Source organism: Onychomys torridus, chromosome 7, assembly GCF_903995425.1.
Source record: "Onychomys torridus chromosome 7, mOncTor1.1, whole genome shotgun sequence".
Classification (NCBI taxonomy): domain Eukaryota; kingdom Metazoa; phylum Chordata; class Mammalia; order Rodentia; family Cricetidae; genus Onychomys; species Onychomys torridus.
This window is the reverse complement of record NC_050449.1, coordinates 51,489,170-51,504,168: the sequence shown is the minus strand read 5'-3', so window position 1 is coordinate 51,504,168 and position 14,999 is coordinate 51,489,170. Positions and strand designations below refer to the sequence as shown.

General features: G+C 51.0%; 1 protein-coding gene across 1 annotated transcript in view; it reads left to right on the top strand.

Annotated features, from left to right (window-relative positions):
• Positions 1-14,999, top strand: part of Ccdc33 (coiled-coil domain containing 33) — a 106,451-nt gene that overhangs the window by 21,665 nt on the left and 69,787 nt on the right. Inside the window, 1 exon segment of the mRNA XM_036194365.1 lies at positions 13,659-13,792. Coding sequence (XP_036050258.1) covers positions 13,659-13,792 — 134 coding nt within the window.

Below are 14,999 nucleotides of genomic sequence, written 5' to 3'. Positions count from 1 at the left end.
GAATGCCGGCCCCAGCCCTCGTGTGCACAGCCACTAAATCTTCATGCGTTCAAAGCATTCCTCAGACCTCCTCCTCTAGACAGCCAGATCTACCAGAGTAGATCCCCTAGCAACGGTAACACGTATGTTTCTTGTCTGTTCCCAAAATGGAGGCTTCTTGCAGACCCCCGGGTCTCATTCTCCCATTTCTCCAACAGTGCACCCAACACGGTCACAGACTAAGGGGCCGAGGATGCAAAGCTTGGCTAGGATGACAAGCAACCCTTCTCACACGCCCTCTCCCACAAGGCATAGAGGCTGTGCTGAAGAACAACAGGTGAAGCTCTTGCCTGGTTTGCCCAGAAAAACCCCACCAGCCCCAGCCCAGCTTCTTGCCCTCCCCTCCCCCAACTCCATTTCTTAACCAGGAAAGGACAGGTGGCAGAAAGCTGGCTTGGCGGGAGGCTGGTTTCTATTGGGAATGTACCTCAGCTTCTCAGCTATTTCCATAAACCAATTATCACTGATCATCTCAGGAGATTGAGGCCCTGCTTGTCACCAATCCAGCCTGGGCTGTGGAGGGGAGGGTAGCTGGATGACTGTGTTGTTCCAAGACCCCTGCACCATCACCCTGTTGCCATAGGAACACACAAGGGAGGGGAGTCTAGGGAACACGAGCCTGGATGGGAGTGTAAAGAGCTGAGAACATCCTAGTCCCTCTGACCCTAGGGCACAGCATGTAGGGTCGAAAGTGGGAGGCGTGCATGCCTATTTCCCTTTTCATGATGGGAGCAGGGCCTGTGCCAGGCTACAGCCTGGTCCCAGAGCTCCAGGCTGAGCTGCCAGCCACTCCAAGTGGTGCTAATGAGATGCAAATGGAAGGAGAAGGGAGGGCTTCTGGGAATGGAGGCCCAGCTGTCAGGACCCAGAGATGGCTTTCAGTGCTAACCCCCAGCCCCAGGTAGGAATCGCAGAGGGAGAACCAAGAACTGTCCAAGCCCTGGAGCTGGCTCTAGACCCTGGGAAGAATCACACAGTCTTCCCACATCTGATTACAATATAGAACAACAAAGTATGCAGTAGCAAAGTCCACTAAAGTCTTTTCTCATATGCATATTTCAATGTATGTTTTTTTTTAATTATAAACATTTGAATGTAAAATCTGAAACTGTTAAAATCTAGAAGTAAACAGTTTTCCCTAGGATCCTTACATTGGTCTTGGCAATGATTTCTTTTTATTTGACATCAAAAGTATAAGCAATGAAAGCAAAATAAATAAGTGGGTGACAAGAAGCTGAAAAGCTGTGTCGCAAAGGAAAACCACCATTGACTTAAAGAAGCAGAATGGTCTAACACACGTGCAAACCACACATCTAACGAGGAGTCAATGCCCAGAGCATATGGAGAGCTCACACACCCTGGTACCAGAAAACCAACTTGATTTTAAAAGGGCCCTGCTATGATAGCACACGCCTTTGATCCCAGCTACCAGGAGGCAGAGGCAGGCAGATCTCAGAGAGTTCAGGCCAGCCTGGGCTACAGAGTGAGTTCTAGGACAGCCAGGGCTACACAGTGAGACTCCTTCTCAAAACAAACAAACAGCAATAAAATCCAAGGAAAGTAAAACAGGCAAAGAGGGCTGGAAGCATAGCTTTGTGGTAGAGTACTTGCCTAACATATGCCAAGCCCTGGGTGCTGCACCACACCACATAAAGCTAGCATGATGGCACACCTGTAATATCAGCACTTGGCCACTGAGGAAGATCACAAGTTCAAGGTCATCATCCTTGGCTACACAGTAAATTCAAGGCTAGCCCACACTGCATGAAACTGTTTCAAAAAAGAAAAAGAAAAAGCATACAATTGCGTGACAGGTGTAGGAAAAGGTGTTCAACATTACTAATCACCACAAGCATCCAAATCAGAACTGTAGGCCATCCCCACCCATACCTGTTCAGTTGGCTGTTATCAGAAAGACAAGAAGTAGCCAGCATTGGGGCACTTGAGATGACTCAGAAGGTAAAAGTGTTCATCTCCAAGTCTGATGACCTGAGTTCAATCCTGGAACCCGCATGTAGGAGAGGACTGATTCCCACAAGTTGTACTCTGACCACACATGCACCACAGCATATGTGCTGCTCCACCCTGGGAATACTCAGATACACAAAATTAATTAAGTGCAACAAAAATTGCAAATATTGGTGAGGATGTGGGAAGAAGGAAATCTCTCTAAACCATGACTAGAAATGCAAATTCATACAGTGGGAAGCACTGTGGAAGCTCCTCAAATGTTAAAAATAGGATTCGTATAGAACCATCAATCCTACATCTGTATACATTTCCAGAGGAAATGAAGTCAGTATCGGAAAGCAATATCTGTATTCCTGTATTGTTATAGCATCATCACATGAAGATATAGAATGAACTTAAACATCTACCCATCATTGAATGGGGAAATTACATATCATAGGTAACTTCCTCTAACATGGAAGACATAATGCTAAGCGAATAAGCCAGGCACAGAAAGACCAATATCACATTATTTCTTTTAATGTGGAATCTCACTGAACTCACAAAACAGAGAGGAAAAGAGTAGTACCAGGGTCTAGGGATGTAGAAAACAGACGTCAGTCTGAGAGTCCAAACATCCATTTATAAGGTGAATACATTTGGGAATCTTCTATACAGTACAGCAACTGTAGTTAATATTATATTGTAGACTTTAAATGTGGCGAGTCTTAAGCATTCTCACCACATACACAAAAGGACAACTGTGAAGTGGTGGATGTGTTAGCTTGATTGCATGGTATCACTCATAGTAGATGAGTATGTCAAATCCTGGTATACACGTCTAATATAAATTTTTACTTTTCAATTATACCTAAATAAGGCCAGAATATATAACTTCTTACTCTAAGCATTTACCATGTTTTCTGGTGTCCTGAGTCTAGTCATCCAGCTTGGCGTACTGTGTTCTGCCTGTCCATACTGGTCCACCTCAGACCAGGGTGGGGATCCTGGGGTTTGTGTCTCAAATTCTTTCTGTCATCTTTGGCTTTATTGCTTTCCCAGCAGGCAGGTTTATAGTTGAGGTGGTAGGGTGGGGCATGAAGGCCCAAACTAGTCGCTCATCTGTCATTATCAGGAGCTACAAAGGGTTCAGGCCATCTCATCCCTCTGTAGACACTAGCCCCAGCCAGTCCAGTCACCACAGCTGTCTGGTCCAACAGGTCCAGTGGCTTGTTTTATGGTTCTGCCAGTCTCTATTCAAGCTGCCTTCCAATCCCACTCACTACCACATAGCAACAATTCTCTCTTGAGTCCCTTGTGGGCACTGTTCCTCAACTACATCCAAGGGTCATCTCATCTGTGTGGGGACTGTACCTCAACTACATCCAAAGGTCATCTCATCTGTGTGGGGACTGTACCTCAACTACATCCAAGGGTCATCTCATCTGTGTGGGGACTGTACCTCAACTACATCCAAGGTCATCTCATCTGTGTGGTCCCCCAGTAGCACTGGTCTCTAGTGACCACTCACTGTCCTTAGAGCTTTTCTTCTCTTGGCTTCCAAGATACCCTACTCTCACTTTCTCCCTGGCCTTGCCCTCATGTCTTCTAAAGAGCATTAAATGTTGGCCCACCTTAGTTTCCTCCAAGGCCATTCATCCCCAGTATTCTCCATGTCATCTTGTGACCATCCTGGCATCAGGAATCACATCCCACCCCATTCAATCTGCTTCTAAGAATTTGGCCTTATCTCTTGAATTTGGCCACATCTCTCCATCTCTCCACCACTTAGTATTGTTTTCTCACCTGCTCTAGGTACAGCGAACATTGCCACTTTGGCAATTTCCTTCTAGGGCAGGTTTCCCTTTGCTACTGTAGCATCAAAGTACCAAAGTGATCCCATAGTTCCCTACTGTTCCCAGGATGAAGAGAACTCCAGCCTAGCTTGGCTGAGTCTTCACTCATTGGCGCTTCCAGCTTCCTAGCAGCATGACCCTGCTTCTCTATCTTTACTCCAGCCATAATGGGAGTCCTCCAGTTCTTGAGGAAACACTGACCCTACCATCACAAGCCTTTACACTCCTCTTCCAACCTCACCTCCTCCAAGAAGAGACCCCTGATCTCCCAGGCCAGCATCTCCCCATTGCATACCCCCACAGTACTACAGACTTCCACAGTGATACAGCTCTAACTTTATGTGATTATTCACTTGCTGTTTGGCAGGTCCCACTGATTCCAGGAGCAACCACCAGGTCTCTTGTTCACTGTTCCTTCCCCCACTACAAAACCTATGAAATGTAGAAAGCTGGAAGCTAGTAATTGCTGGATGAATGAATGGATAGATGGATGGATGGATGGATGGATGGATGGATGGATGGATGGATGGATGCTGTTCTCACTTTGTGTAACTTTGGGAAAGTTGCTTCACTTCTCCATGCCTGAATGCCTCATGTGGGAATGTTTAGAGAGCCTTGAAGATAGTAGTCAGGCAATGGGCAATGCTGGCAGGTCCAATGCAAAACAGAGTAAGGAGTCCTCAGCCAGCACTCACACTGGGCACATGAAACCCACCAGAAAAAAAGCCCCAGGCCAGTGGAAAGAAATCAGGAAGACCCAGAGTCTGGCCCACTGCCCCTGCCTTCCAGTGTGACTGCAAATCAGTCTCTGGTCTTCAAAGTCAGTCTTTCCATGGACCAGGATATGAGCACCAGCCTCCATGTTGGTCCAAGTCTGGTAGCCTGGCTTGCTGTCTAGCCTGGGAAACTGTCTGTTCTTTAGAGCCTAACTGTATTGCACAAGGCAGATTCCACGCCCAGGTCTGCTGGGCCAGTGCCCAGGCCCCAGGTCTCCCCTAACTTGTCCAGTGTCCAGAACCTATCTCCCAGCCTGGCACAGAGGAACCTGTCAGTCACAGCCCAGCAGGCACCAGGAAGGCAATGGTCCTGACAGGTGGGGGTAACCCAGCGGGCCGGATGGGGGAGCACCAGGAGATAGCCTGTGGCTTCTGACCCCTGGCCAAAGTCTGAGGAAGGACTGCCAGTGCTGCCAGCTGCTGCCTGGGCTGCCTGCTGCCCTGAGCTAATGAGTGGGGCAGAGCCAGCCTGGGTGGTTCCTCTGTGCATGTGGCCAGGCCTGGCTTAGCTGAGCTCAGGGTGAGAAATAGGTCAGAGTCAGACAGTCATAGTCAGGAGTGAGCCCTGACCCTGGTCCACATTGAGCCTGATCTTGGTCACAGATAGCTCTGTCCCTTGTGACTGATTAGAAAGGATATTGGAAGTAGAGAGTAAAGATTCCAGTAAGAGGCAAGTTAAAGAACCGCGTGTTCAAGGCATATGTGCCCAGAGCGTGTGTAGGTTCCAGGCCTCATCTTACATATGGACATCTTGCAGCTCAGAGCATTTCTAGGATCCTTGAGGTCACACAGCGAATAGGTCCCCAGGCGAGGATCCAGGATTCTAAAATCCAAAGTCCTTCCTATCTCCCAGCTGAACTGACCTTTTCTGCAGTAGTTCCCCCTCTTAGAGGAGGAATGTTGGCATCAAGGCCCTAACAGCCTTCCAAAGTGATGCAGCGACCACCTGTGCTCTGGACCTACCCGCCTGCCTATAGCCAAAGGGCCACAGAGGAGAAGAATCTAAGCAGAGAAGGCAGAAGTCCAGGATAACTCATAGGTGACCTTCGCCTCAACCAGAGGGTTGAGCTTAGCAAAATGAACACTAACAGTGACCATACTTGGGGGACAGTTCCAAGAAGAAAGTGGCCCCCATGTGTAACTTTGTCCTGTTTTAAGCTCACCAGCAATCCAGTTCCCTATACACTCCTAACAGCGGGGCCCTGGGAGGGAAGTGATATTGTCCCTTCCAAGTAGCCAACAAATCTGAGGCCCTGGAGAAGGAAGGACTGGACTGAGGTTCTTGGCTGGCCCTGAAATAGCGCAGATAAAGGTAACAATTCCTATCTGACCACCGACTCTAGTAGAGATCCTTGTCTTCCAGAAGGATGCCCCTGGGGAAAGAGACAAGGCTGGGGAACAGATCCTGATGGGCCCTGGGACTCCATCATTCTGGAAGGCCTTGGTCCTGTAGCCCAATTTCCTGCCCACACCTGCTCCATATGGTTCTACTCTCGAGGCTAAGAGCCTCCAAATTTTTGTTCTGTGAGAACCTCCCAGTGTCCCAGAACTGTAAACACAGCTGGTGTCAGTGGTTAAAGTGGGGCTTGCCTGGGACACCCCCACCCCAGCCAGACACTACAGTCTTTCCAGATGTTCCCCCATCAGCTCAGCACAAGGCCCCTGAGGCTTCGTTCTGAAATGGAACGTTCAGCCCTGACAGTATGAGCCCTCTCCGGGTCACCAGTCTCCTGAGAAACAGCCAAGGGGGCAATGCTGCCCAGCAGAAGCAATGCTGCCTGGGAAGAGGGCAAGTAGCAGAGCAGGGGGACTCTTTCTGGAGTCCATGGCACATGATGCTTTTTTTACTGAGCATGTGCAGAGAGTCCCTACCAAGCTACTCCCTCCCCAGACATCATGGGCTGCTGAGAGCTTGGGCTTCCCCCTCTAAACTTTGAATTCTCTCTGCCCTAGCTGGGCCCTGTGGGCTTCAGAAATGGGTGTCTTGTGGTGTAGTGCATAGCAGACAGAGGGAAGCCACCTGGCAGAGGCCTCTGGGTCCCACTTCAGCTCCACCTGTCCTTGCCTCCTCCCTGTGTCTGTCACCCTCCTCCCAGCCACACAGCTTCCATCAGAAGGGACTTCACTAACAATGCCAAAGTTCATACTTTCAGGGCCAGACCTGTGACAGAACCCTGAGGTCATTGGTGTGTGATGTAATAGGGTGTAGCAGAGCCTGGCAAAGCCAAGGGCCCTGGCTCCATCAGAGCACCCCCTCCCACCCCAACAACTTGCCTGCTGATTTCTGATTTGGGGGAATTGGGGCTTGTCTACACTGTGTTGAAATCTAGATTTCTGTGTGAAACCCAGAGCTTACAATGCAGGCCAAACAGGCCTGGTCAGCTAGACTCTGCAGTGGTCCCTCATAGCTCTCCCCTCCCCAAGCAGCTTAGATGCAATGCCACGTCCAGCTGTGCTGACTAGTCTTCTCCTCCCAGAAGAGTCTCCCCTAGCTGTCCTTGGCTTGTGTGAGCAGGCATCCCTCTTTGAAGCCTCCCTTTTTCTCATTTCCAGGATGGCCAGACACCCTTTTCTGCCTCTGGCTTTCCTCTAGCCTCCACACCTGCAAATACTGCTTCCAGCTCCACTGTGGCCTCTGCTATGCACACCTTCTCTCCTTGGAGTCTCTTCCTCCTCAGGCATCCTCACACTGCACCCTGAAAGCGCTAGAAGTTCTGGGTCCAACTTGTGCCTCCCCTCAGCCCAGTGAATGGACATGTGGACAGAGCTTCCTCACCCTGTCTGGTACCATTAGCTACAGGGCACCTTAGTGGAAGAAATGTTTAAGAACAAGTCTGGATCCACAGCAGTGGAGCCAGGAGCCAAGACTCAAATCAACAGCTGTGCACCTGAACCCCAATCCACCTCCTCTGGCCTTTAGTGGGACCAGCCCAGAATCCTCAGAAAGCTGTGGGGTTTATCTCTGGAAAGGATAAAGGGTAAAATTCCTCTCCTCTTTCCACAGGAAGGGGGCTAAGAGAATGAGGGAGGGGCTGGTAGATGTGACCCAGTCTTCCCAAGCATCTCAAGACCTGAGGACAGTGTTCTGGGTGCTGTGAAGGTGTTGGAGGAGTTTGGTCCAAAGACTAGCTCAGAACTGTGGCTGGAGACTCAGAAGGTGGTCTGCGTGTCTTGCAAAACCAGAGCCAAGATCTAGCTATGAGGCCCTGTGAGAACAGAGAAGCCAGGATCTGGGCTGGACCCCTGAAGAGGTCCAGTCCCTATAGCCAGGCTTTGTTTCCCCCCAACTTTAAGAACAGTCAACTGGGACAGCCCTTGGGATCTGAGTTTGCCTTCTGCTTCCAGGGCAGAGCTAGGAGCTGAAGCAGTACAGGCAGGGTCCCAGCATTTGAGCCAAGGGTGCCCAGCAGAGCTTCAGGAAAAAAGCTACCTCCATATGCCTTCCCACAATCATCTCTTGTCCTCATTCACTAGAAGTTGGGACCCACTGGCCAAGACTGGGAAGTAAGATATGAGCATCTGACATGGCCTGTCAGGTCCCTGCTCCTGAAGTCAGTAGTGTACATGGGAGGAAGGAGCTGGTAAGGTGACACTGTCTCCACCCCTTTGTCCTCTGTCCACAGTCTTCCCAGAGAACATCTGAGCAGGCTCCAGTCCCCAGCATTTGGGCAAGGAGATACCCCAGACCTCAGACCTGGGAATAATAAATCTGAACACTCAGGAAGAATTCTAAGGTTGGGAAGTTCACCTCAGTGTTTGGCCTGGGTCCCCCTGTACTGAGGCTGCTTATAGAGGCAAGGGGATGCTAGGAGAGCGGACTGTCAATGATTGATCTGTTGAGAGGATCTCAAGACATGAGACCTTCTCAAGTTGTCTCACTCAGAACCCCAGCTTGTCACAGGGACCGTCATTTGCCCACACAGGATTTTGGTGCCTCCTTATCCTAAGAAGGTGACTTCTGAGAGCCTCACCATGATGACCTAGGATAGGTGCCCCCTGAGGCTTGCAGGTGAGGCAGGCAGCATGCTGTCTTTGGCCCAGTGCTGTACCCAGCCTCAGAGAGCATCTTTGGGAAACAGGGAAGTTCCTTTTCCAGAAGAGAGAGGATATGACAATGCCCAGTACATAGGGTTGACTATAAATTTACCTCAGACATTCTGTTCTGTGGACCACGGTTCCCTCTTGAACCACATGGGAAGGTCCACCCAGCTAACTGAATTCTGAAAAGAGATGACATCTCCACCCCCATGAAGGGTTCCTCTAAGAACAGCTAAAGTGGAAAGGAATGAGGTGGAGAGTCAAAGTCCCATTTTTTTTTTTAATTTTTGGCTTTTTAAGGTGGAGTCTGACTATGGAGCACTGGGTGGCCTAGAACTTACTATATAGACCAGACTGTCCTCAAACTTATGGCAATCCCTTCCCAAGTGTGGACTCTCAGAGATGCACCACAACACCCAACTTGAACTTTAAAGACCTTTTTGTCTTAACCACATTTCCTTTCTGTTCCTAAAGCTAAGTCACTTCCTATAGATGGCAGAGTTAGTTTCCTGTTGGTAGGGGATCCCTGACCTCAGCTTGTACTTTCCTAGTTCCAGAGTCATCCTGTGGATGAAAGGTCTCCTAGTTTGCTTCCATGTTGCCATAAACACTATGACCAAAGGCAACTTGGAAAACAAAGGGTTTATTTCAGCTTCCAGGTTACAGTCCATCATGAGGGAAGCCAAGGCAGGAACTCAAGGCAGGTGCTTAAGCAGAAACCAATGGTAGAATGATTCTTACTGGCTTGCTTTCTGTGGCTTCCAGCTACATTTCTTATATATTCCAGGCCCAAGGATGACACTGCCCACAGTGGACTGGGCCCTCCTACATCAGTTAGCAATCAAGAAAGTGTTCCATAGAGCAATCTGATGGAGGAGATTCCTCAATTAAGATTCCCTCTTCTCAGATATGTCTAAGTTTATGTCAAGTTGACAAAAACCAACCACAGAGACCCTCCAGGTGTTGTTGTTATATCATCAGCAATTAGTGATGGTTCATTAGTCTGTAATTAATCAATGAAACTCAGGATGAGAGCCCATCACTTTGCAGAAGATAACAGCTCCATTTATGCCCTAAGTGACAGACTCTGGTTAGCCTGGAGCCCACAAGGACTTGAACAGCATTGGAGTCAGAGGAGGGAATACATGAAATGGGGGTCTGGCTGTTGGGCTGGGTCTGAAATGAGAGAGGAAAGAGAAGGGGCTTTGGATTGGACTCTACCTGTCTCAGATCAGCCCCTCTCCTCTTTAATGATTCCCTGGGCATAGCTTCTTGCCTCGGAGTTCCATGTGGCTTAGCCGAGGCCACAAGAATCATGGCTGTCCCTTCCTTTATGTGACCTCAAAGGACCCTGAAGGTGGGCCTGGAATAAAGAAAACTCCAGAAAGGACTCATTCAGGAGGCCCAAAAGCCTGACTGCCCAAGCCTGCCCCTCCTGTGACTTGCCACGAGCCAGCTCCTGACTTCCTACAAGTCTGCAAGCCTTCCCCATGGAAAGGTCCTCTTCCTGGGGACATCTCTGTGATCCCTGCCTTTTCCAGACATCTTCCCTTGCTAGCCCTGGTAGGTGAGCTCAGAGACAGGAATGCAACCGTTGACCCACTCTGCAGAGGCTGGCTCTGTAGCTCCTACCCCTGTTGCAGAAGACTGGAGAGAGGTCTTCAGGCTGATAAGTGCGTTCCAGGAGGACGGTAGACTTGAGGCCTGGGAGTCTGGCTGCCACTTGCCCCCTAGAACTTGAGGAACCCGGTGTCCTTGGCTCTGAGGCTGACTTGAAGGAGCCTGGCGTGGTGGGGGCAAGGGTTGCCTGGTCTTCTCAAGATAGTCAGGCCCAACCACATACCTGGTAGTTGACCTCAAGGACACCTAGCCTGAACCTGTCTCCCACCTCCCTCTGGGTCCTCCAGGAGAGCCATCAACAGAGTCATAGTGGGCCTCTCTGAAAGCTAGCAGGACCTTTAGTCTGCCATGCACCCATCTAAAGATCTGTCCTTCATTTATCCTTCTCAGGGCCTGCTACAGTGCCTCCCTCCGGGTGTTTCTGCTTTAGGCCTCTTCCTCCTAAGAGCTTTCTAGGTCTCCAGAACAGACTGAATTGGGGCCCTCCCCTTTGCTTTGCTCTCCTGGTGGGCTGTCCTGGGATAGACATTCTGGATAAGCGCGGGGGGGGGGGGGGGGGCCGCAGGGGTGCGGACACGGACAACACTCCCCGTGCAGTTTGCTTTGAGGTTCTAAAAGGACTGGGAGGTCCACAGGACTGTGGGGCACATGGGGAGATAGGTTCAGATGGTTCTGAAAGACAGCAGAGGCAGCTGGAGGCTAACAGCCAGCCATGGAAGTAAGCACAGGGATGGAGAAGGTGAAGAGGTACCAGAGACATGGTTCAGTCTGTAACGCTGAGCAAGCATGAGGACCTGAGTTCAGATCAATCCCCAGCACTCATGTAAAAAGCCATACTGCCTGTAACCCCAGTGCTGGGGATACTGAGACAGGAGGATGCCGGCTAGTCTAGCCAAATCTTTCCTGAGAGATCCCGTCTCAAAAAAGACGGAGAGAGAAAGAGGAAGATACCTACAGTCAACTTCTGCCCTCCATATTCCTATGTGCACACTCATCCATACATGCACACACATGCACATACACAAATGCAGGTGGCGGGGAGAGACTGGATATAGTGGGGCATGCAAACTGAAACAACATGTATGTACACACATGTCTCTCTCTCTCTCTCTCTCTCTCTCTCTCTCTCTCTCTCTCTCTCTCTGTGGCAGGGTGGGGGAGGGGAGGGTGCAGATGCGCTCTCGGCCTCCATCCATGTCTGCTCATTTTCCACATCTCCACTCCGCAGCAGTAGCCGGTGGGAAGCAGGCACTGCATTTTCCCTTAGTCATGACCTTGAAGGAAAACAAACAAACAAACAAAACAAGAAAAACAAAAACCAAAAAGCAAGTAGCTTCTCAATGCCTCCCACTCACAGCTGTGCTTGCACTTGGCCCCTCGCATGTGCTGGGATGGGATATTCAGGTAATACGGGCTTAGAGGCCTGGAGTTTGTCAGAAACACTCCTCTTCTATCCTGGGGACCTGCGGGCCTTTGAGGGCAGGGGTTACATTTTCCTATAGCTTGGGGCCCAAAGTACCTGCATTCCTCCTCTTCACCCAGGCCCAGTCCCATCCTGCCGAGACTGAGCTAGCTCTAAGCCCTGAGAAAACAGGCACCCGTCCCTCCAGCCCCTGGCTGCAGCTGTCAGGCTGTTCAGCAAGGGCAAGCCTTTGGAGATAGGGAGGGAGGAGCCTTGTAGACAGCTGAAAGGGATGTCGGTCTTAGAGAGGGCCCTGGGCCCTGAAATTGTACCAGGAGACCTGAGCTGCTAGCCTGGGGCCAAGTGCCAAGATCCCAGTGCAGGACTGGGACTGGGACTGGGACTCAGGAGTCAACTGGTCCCCTGCTTCCACTCTGGGAGGAATCAGAGTGCTCTCTCCACCCCCAACTCCAGTTCTAGATTCTCATCAAGGCCCCAAGGAGTCAGTCAGCTGTGCCAGGAAAAGCCATTACCCTGACAGACTCTCCCACCTGCTAAAAGCTTCCTCCACTGCCCCCTACCTTCTCCCCTGGGCCTCCCTCCCCCTTTTCCTTCATCTCACTCACCTACCCTGACCACCCCTTGGCTAGGCTGGGGGAGAATTAACTCTTTCTGGTCCTAAGGGAAAGCTCCAACTTGCCACATCTTTTAACTCTGACTTGTTCCTGCAAAACCCCTAAAGCATGAATAGAGGAGGAGAGAGGGCAGGAGCTGGAGGGAGAAGATGGGCTGTCAAGAGACAGGTCATGGGTTCTGATCTCAGCCCTGTCACTGGCCACAAGTCCACTCCCTTGGCTTGATATTTTCTACGCACATGGAGTCACTTGAAAATCCCTAAGAGGCCCCCAAGGAAGAGCCTGTGCGGGGGCAGATTTGTGATGTGTGCCATGGAGGAGGGCCTGCTTTCCTTCCCGTGTCCTTAGTTCACCCACGTTTCCACCGCCACTCTGCTGTCTTCCTCTGCCTCTGTCAGAGGTACAGAGCCCCAGTGCGGGAGGCTGAAGCGTCTCTGTGCATTTGCATCAGTGCGGTGGGCTCATGGCAAAGCCTGGGAGCTCGCAAGTCTCTGGCTTTGCCAGTGTAGCTATTAAGAGAGAGAATGGACAGATGGATGGACGTAGAGTGTCAGGAAGAGCTCTTGGGGCACCCTCAGTAAGCCAGGGCCACAGAGATAGGACAAAGGCATGACAGAGGGGGAGGTGCACCAGACCTCCCCTGCTGGGTGTGTGGTGTAGCTCTCCTCCTAAAGGCTGGGGTTGAAGACTGCTCACCCATAATTGCGGCAGTCACTGTAGCAATACCATTTACAGGCTGAAAATAACACACGGATATTAACTCTTTCATTGAGCTGTCTAGGGACCCTGGGTCTCAGGAAGACTCGTCTCCCACACCTATGGGCTATACTGTGCTTCTCCTGCCCTGAGAGCCTGAGTGCTCAAGGACCACGAATCTCTCTCTCTCCTGCGCTATGCCCAGCTTCCAGTGTCCACCCCAGAATTCTGTGGGTAGGGAAATAGTATACCCCACTGAAGGGGTTCAGAACTGAGGCGTCGGGGCCAGCCTGAAACTCTGGGCCACACACTTAGAGAAATGAAAGCCAGGAGCGAGCAGCTTAGGTGGGTGGTACAGGGACAACTGTTACCCAGAAGCATTCTCCCATTGAACAGACCTCCAGAGAAGAGAGTCCAGATGGGGTTTCTCATATAGGCACCTGCCAGGAGCCCTCTTTGGCAAGGGGCAGGAAATCAGACAGATGTGACATCTGCTCTGCTTTCACTTCGAGCTTCTGGCTCCTGCGCCTAAGCAAAGGCCTCCGTAGTGGCCAGTGAGATGGTGTGGTCACCCAGCAGGACAGCTGAGGGGAGAGGCCTGGCATTCATTGGGCCTCCCTCTAACTCAATTGCCCCTCCTCTCCAGAAAAACCACATCAGAGGAAGCCACCGCTCCCAGCCCCAAAGCAGTGACCTCTGTGACCTCAGAACCCACCAGAGCACCCATCTGGGGGGACACAGTGAAAGTGGAGATCCAGGCAGAGGATGCAGGACGAGAAGGTGAGACTGGGGGCTGGGGGCTGGTATGTGGGAGGTGCAGTAAACACGGCCCCACAGCCAGGGAAGGCAAAAGCAACCTCCTCCCAACACAGCTGGAGATCACATGAGCGCCTCCCTGGACTCCGATAAAAGCATTTAAAAAAAGGAATCATAATCTTATCACGCCTCATCTCCCCAGCCTGCTAGAAAAATGAGTTGTTCCACATAAATGAATTTTCCAGACAATGTGAGCTTATCATTTTTTATGACGATTGTTATTATTTTCATGGTTGTTATTACTGCCATGTCCCACTGAAATGGCACGTTATAGTCTTGTGGCGTGTCCCCACGCGTCCGTCATTAGAGTCACCTCCTCCTAAGAGGAGCTATGCTACTTGGAAGAGAATACCGAGTCTAGGGAATTGAAATAACACACGTGCTGGGTAAGCATTGACAGACCAGGCATCTCAGATCTCTGGAGCTCCAGGTTCTAGCTGAGTTGGGGCTTGTTTGATTAATGCCTCTAGCTAGATGGGATCTTTGCCCCTGGCTAGTCCTCCCTTCGTCTTGGACCAGGTACCAGTACACACACTTGCAAGTGAGGCCTGTGTGTTTCTCACTGTGAGACCATCTAATGTCTACCCCCAAGTGAGAGGTTGGGCTGGGCATACTGAAGTACTGACTGCCGATGCCAGAACTGCTTGGGAGCACTAACACTGGGCAGCCTGGGAGCATTCACACTGGGCAGCCTGGGAGCACTGACACTGGGCAGCTTGGGAGCACTGGCACTGGGCAGCCTGGAGCACTGGCACTGTGCAGCCTGGGAACACTGACACTGGGCAGCCTGGAGCACTGACACTGGACAGTCTGGGAGCACTGACACTGGGCAGTCTGGGAGCACTGACACTGGGCAGCCTGGGAGCACTGACACTGGGCAGCCTGGAGCACTGACACTGGGCAGCCTGGGAACACTGACACTAGGCAGCTTGGGAACACTGACACTGGGCAGCCTGGAGCACTGGCAGCACAGAGCAGAGGTCCCCTGCCGTGTCCCTGAACTCAGCTAGTCAGATCAGCATCCCCACTTCTTGCAGGTAGATTTACTGTCCTCCTTGTTCACCTCACAGAGGCAAAAGCTGACTATCAAGAAACTGGGGGAGGGGGGCGGGAGAGAGGTAACACATTGGGTTCCCACGTACAGGGAGAAGGCTAGCTGTAGTTTCCTTCC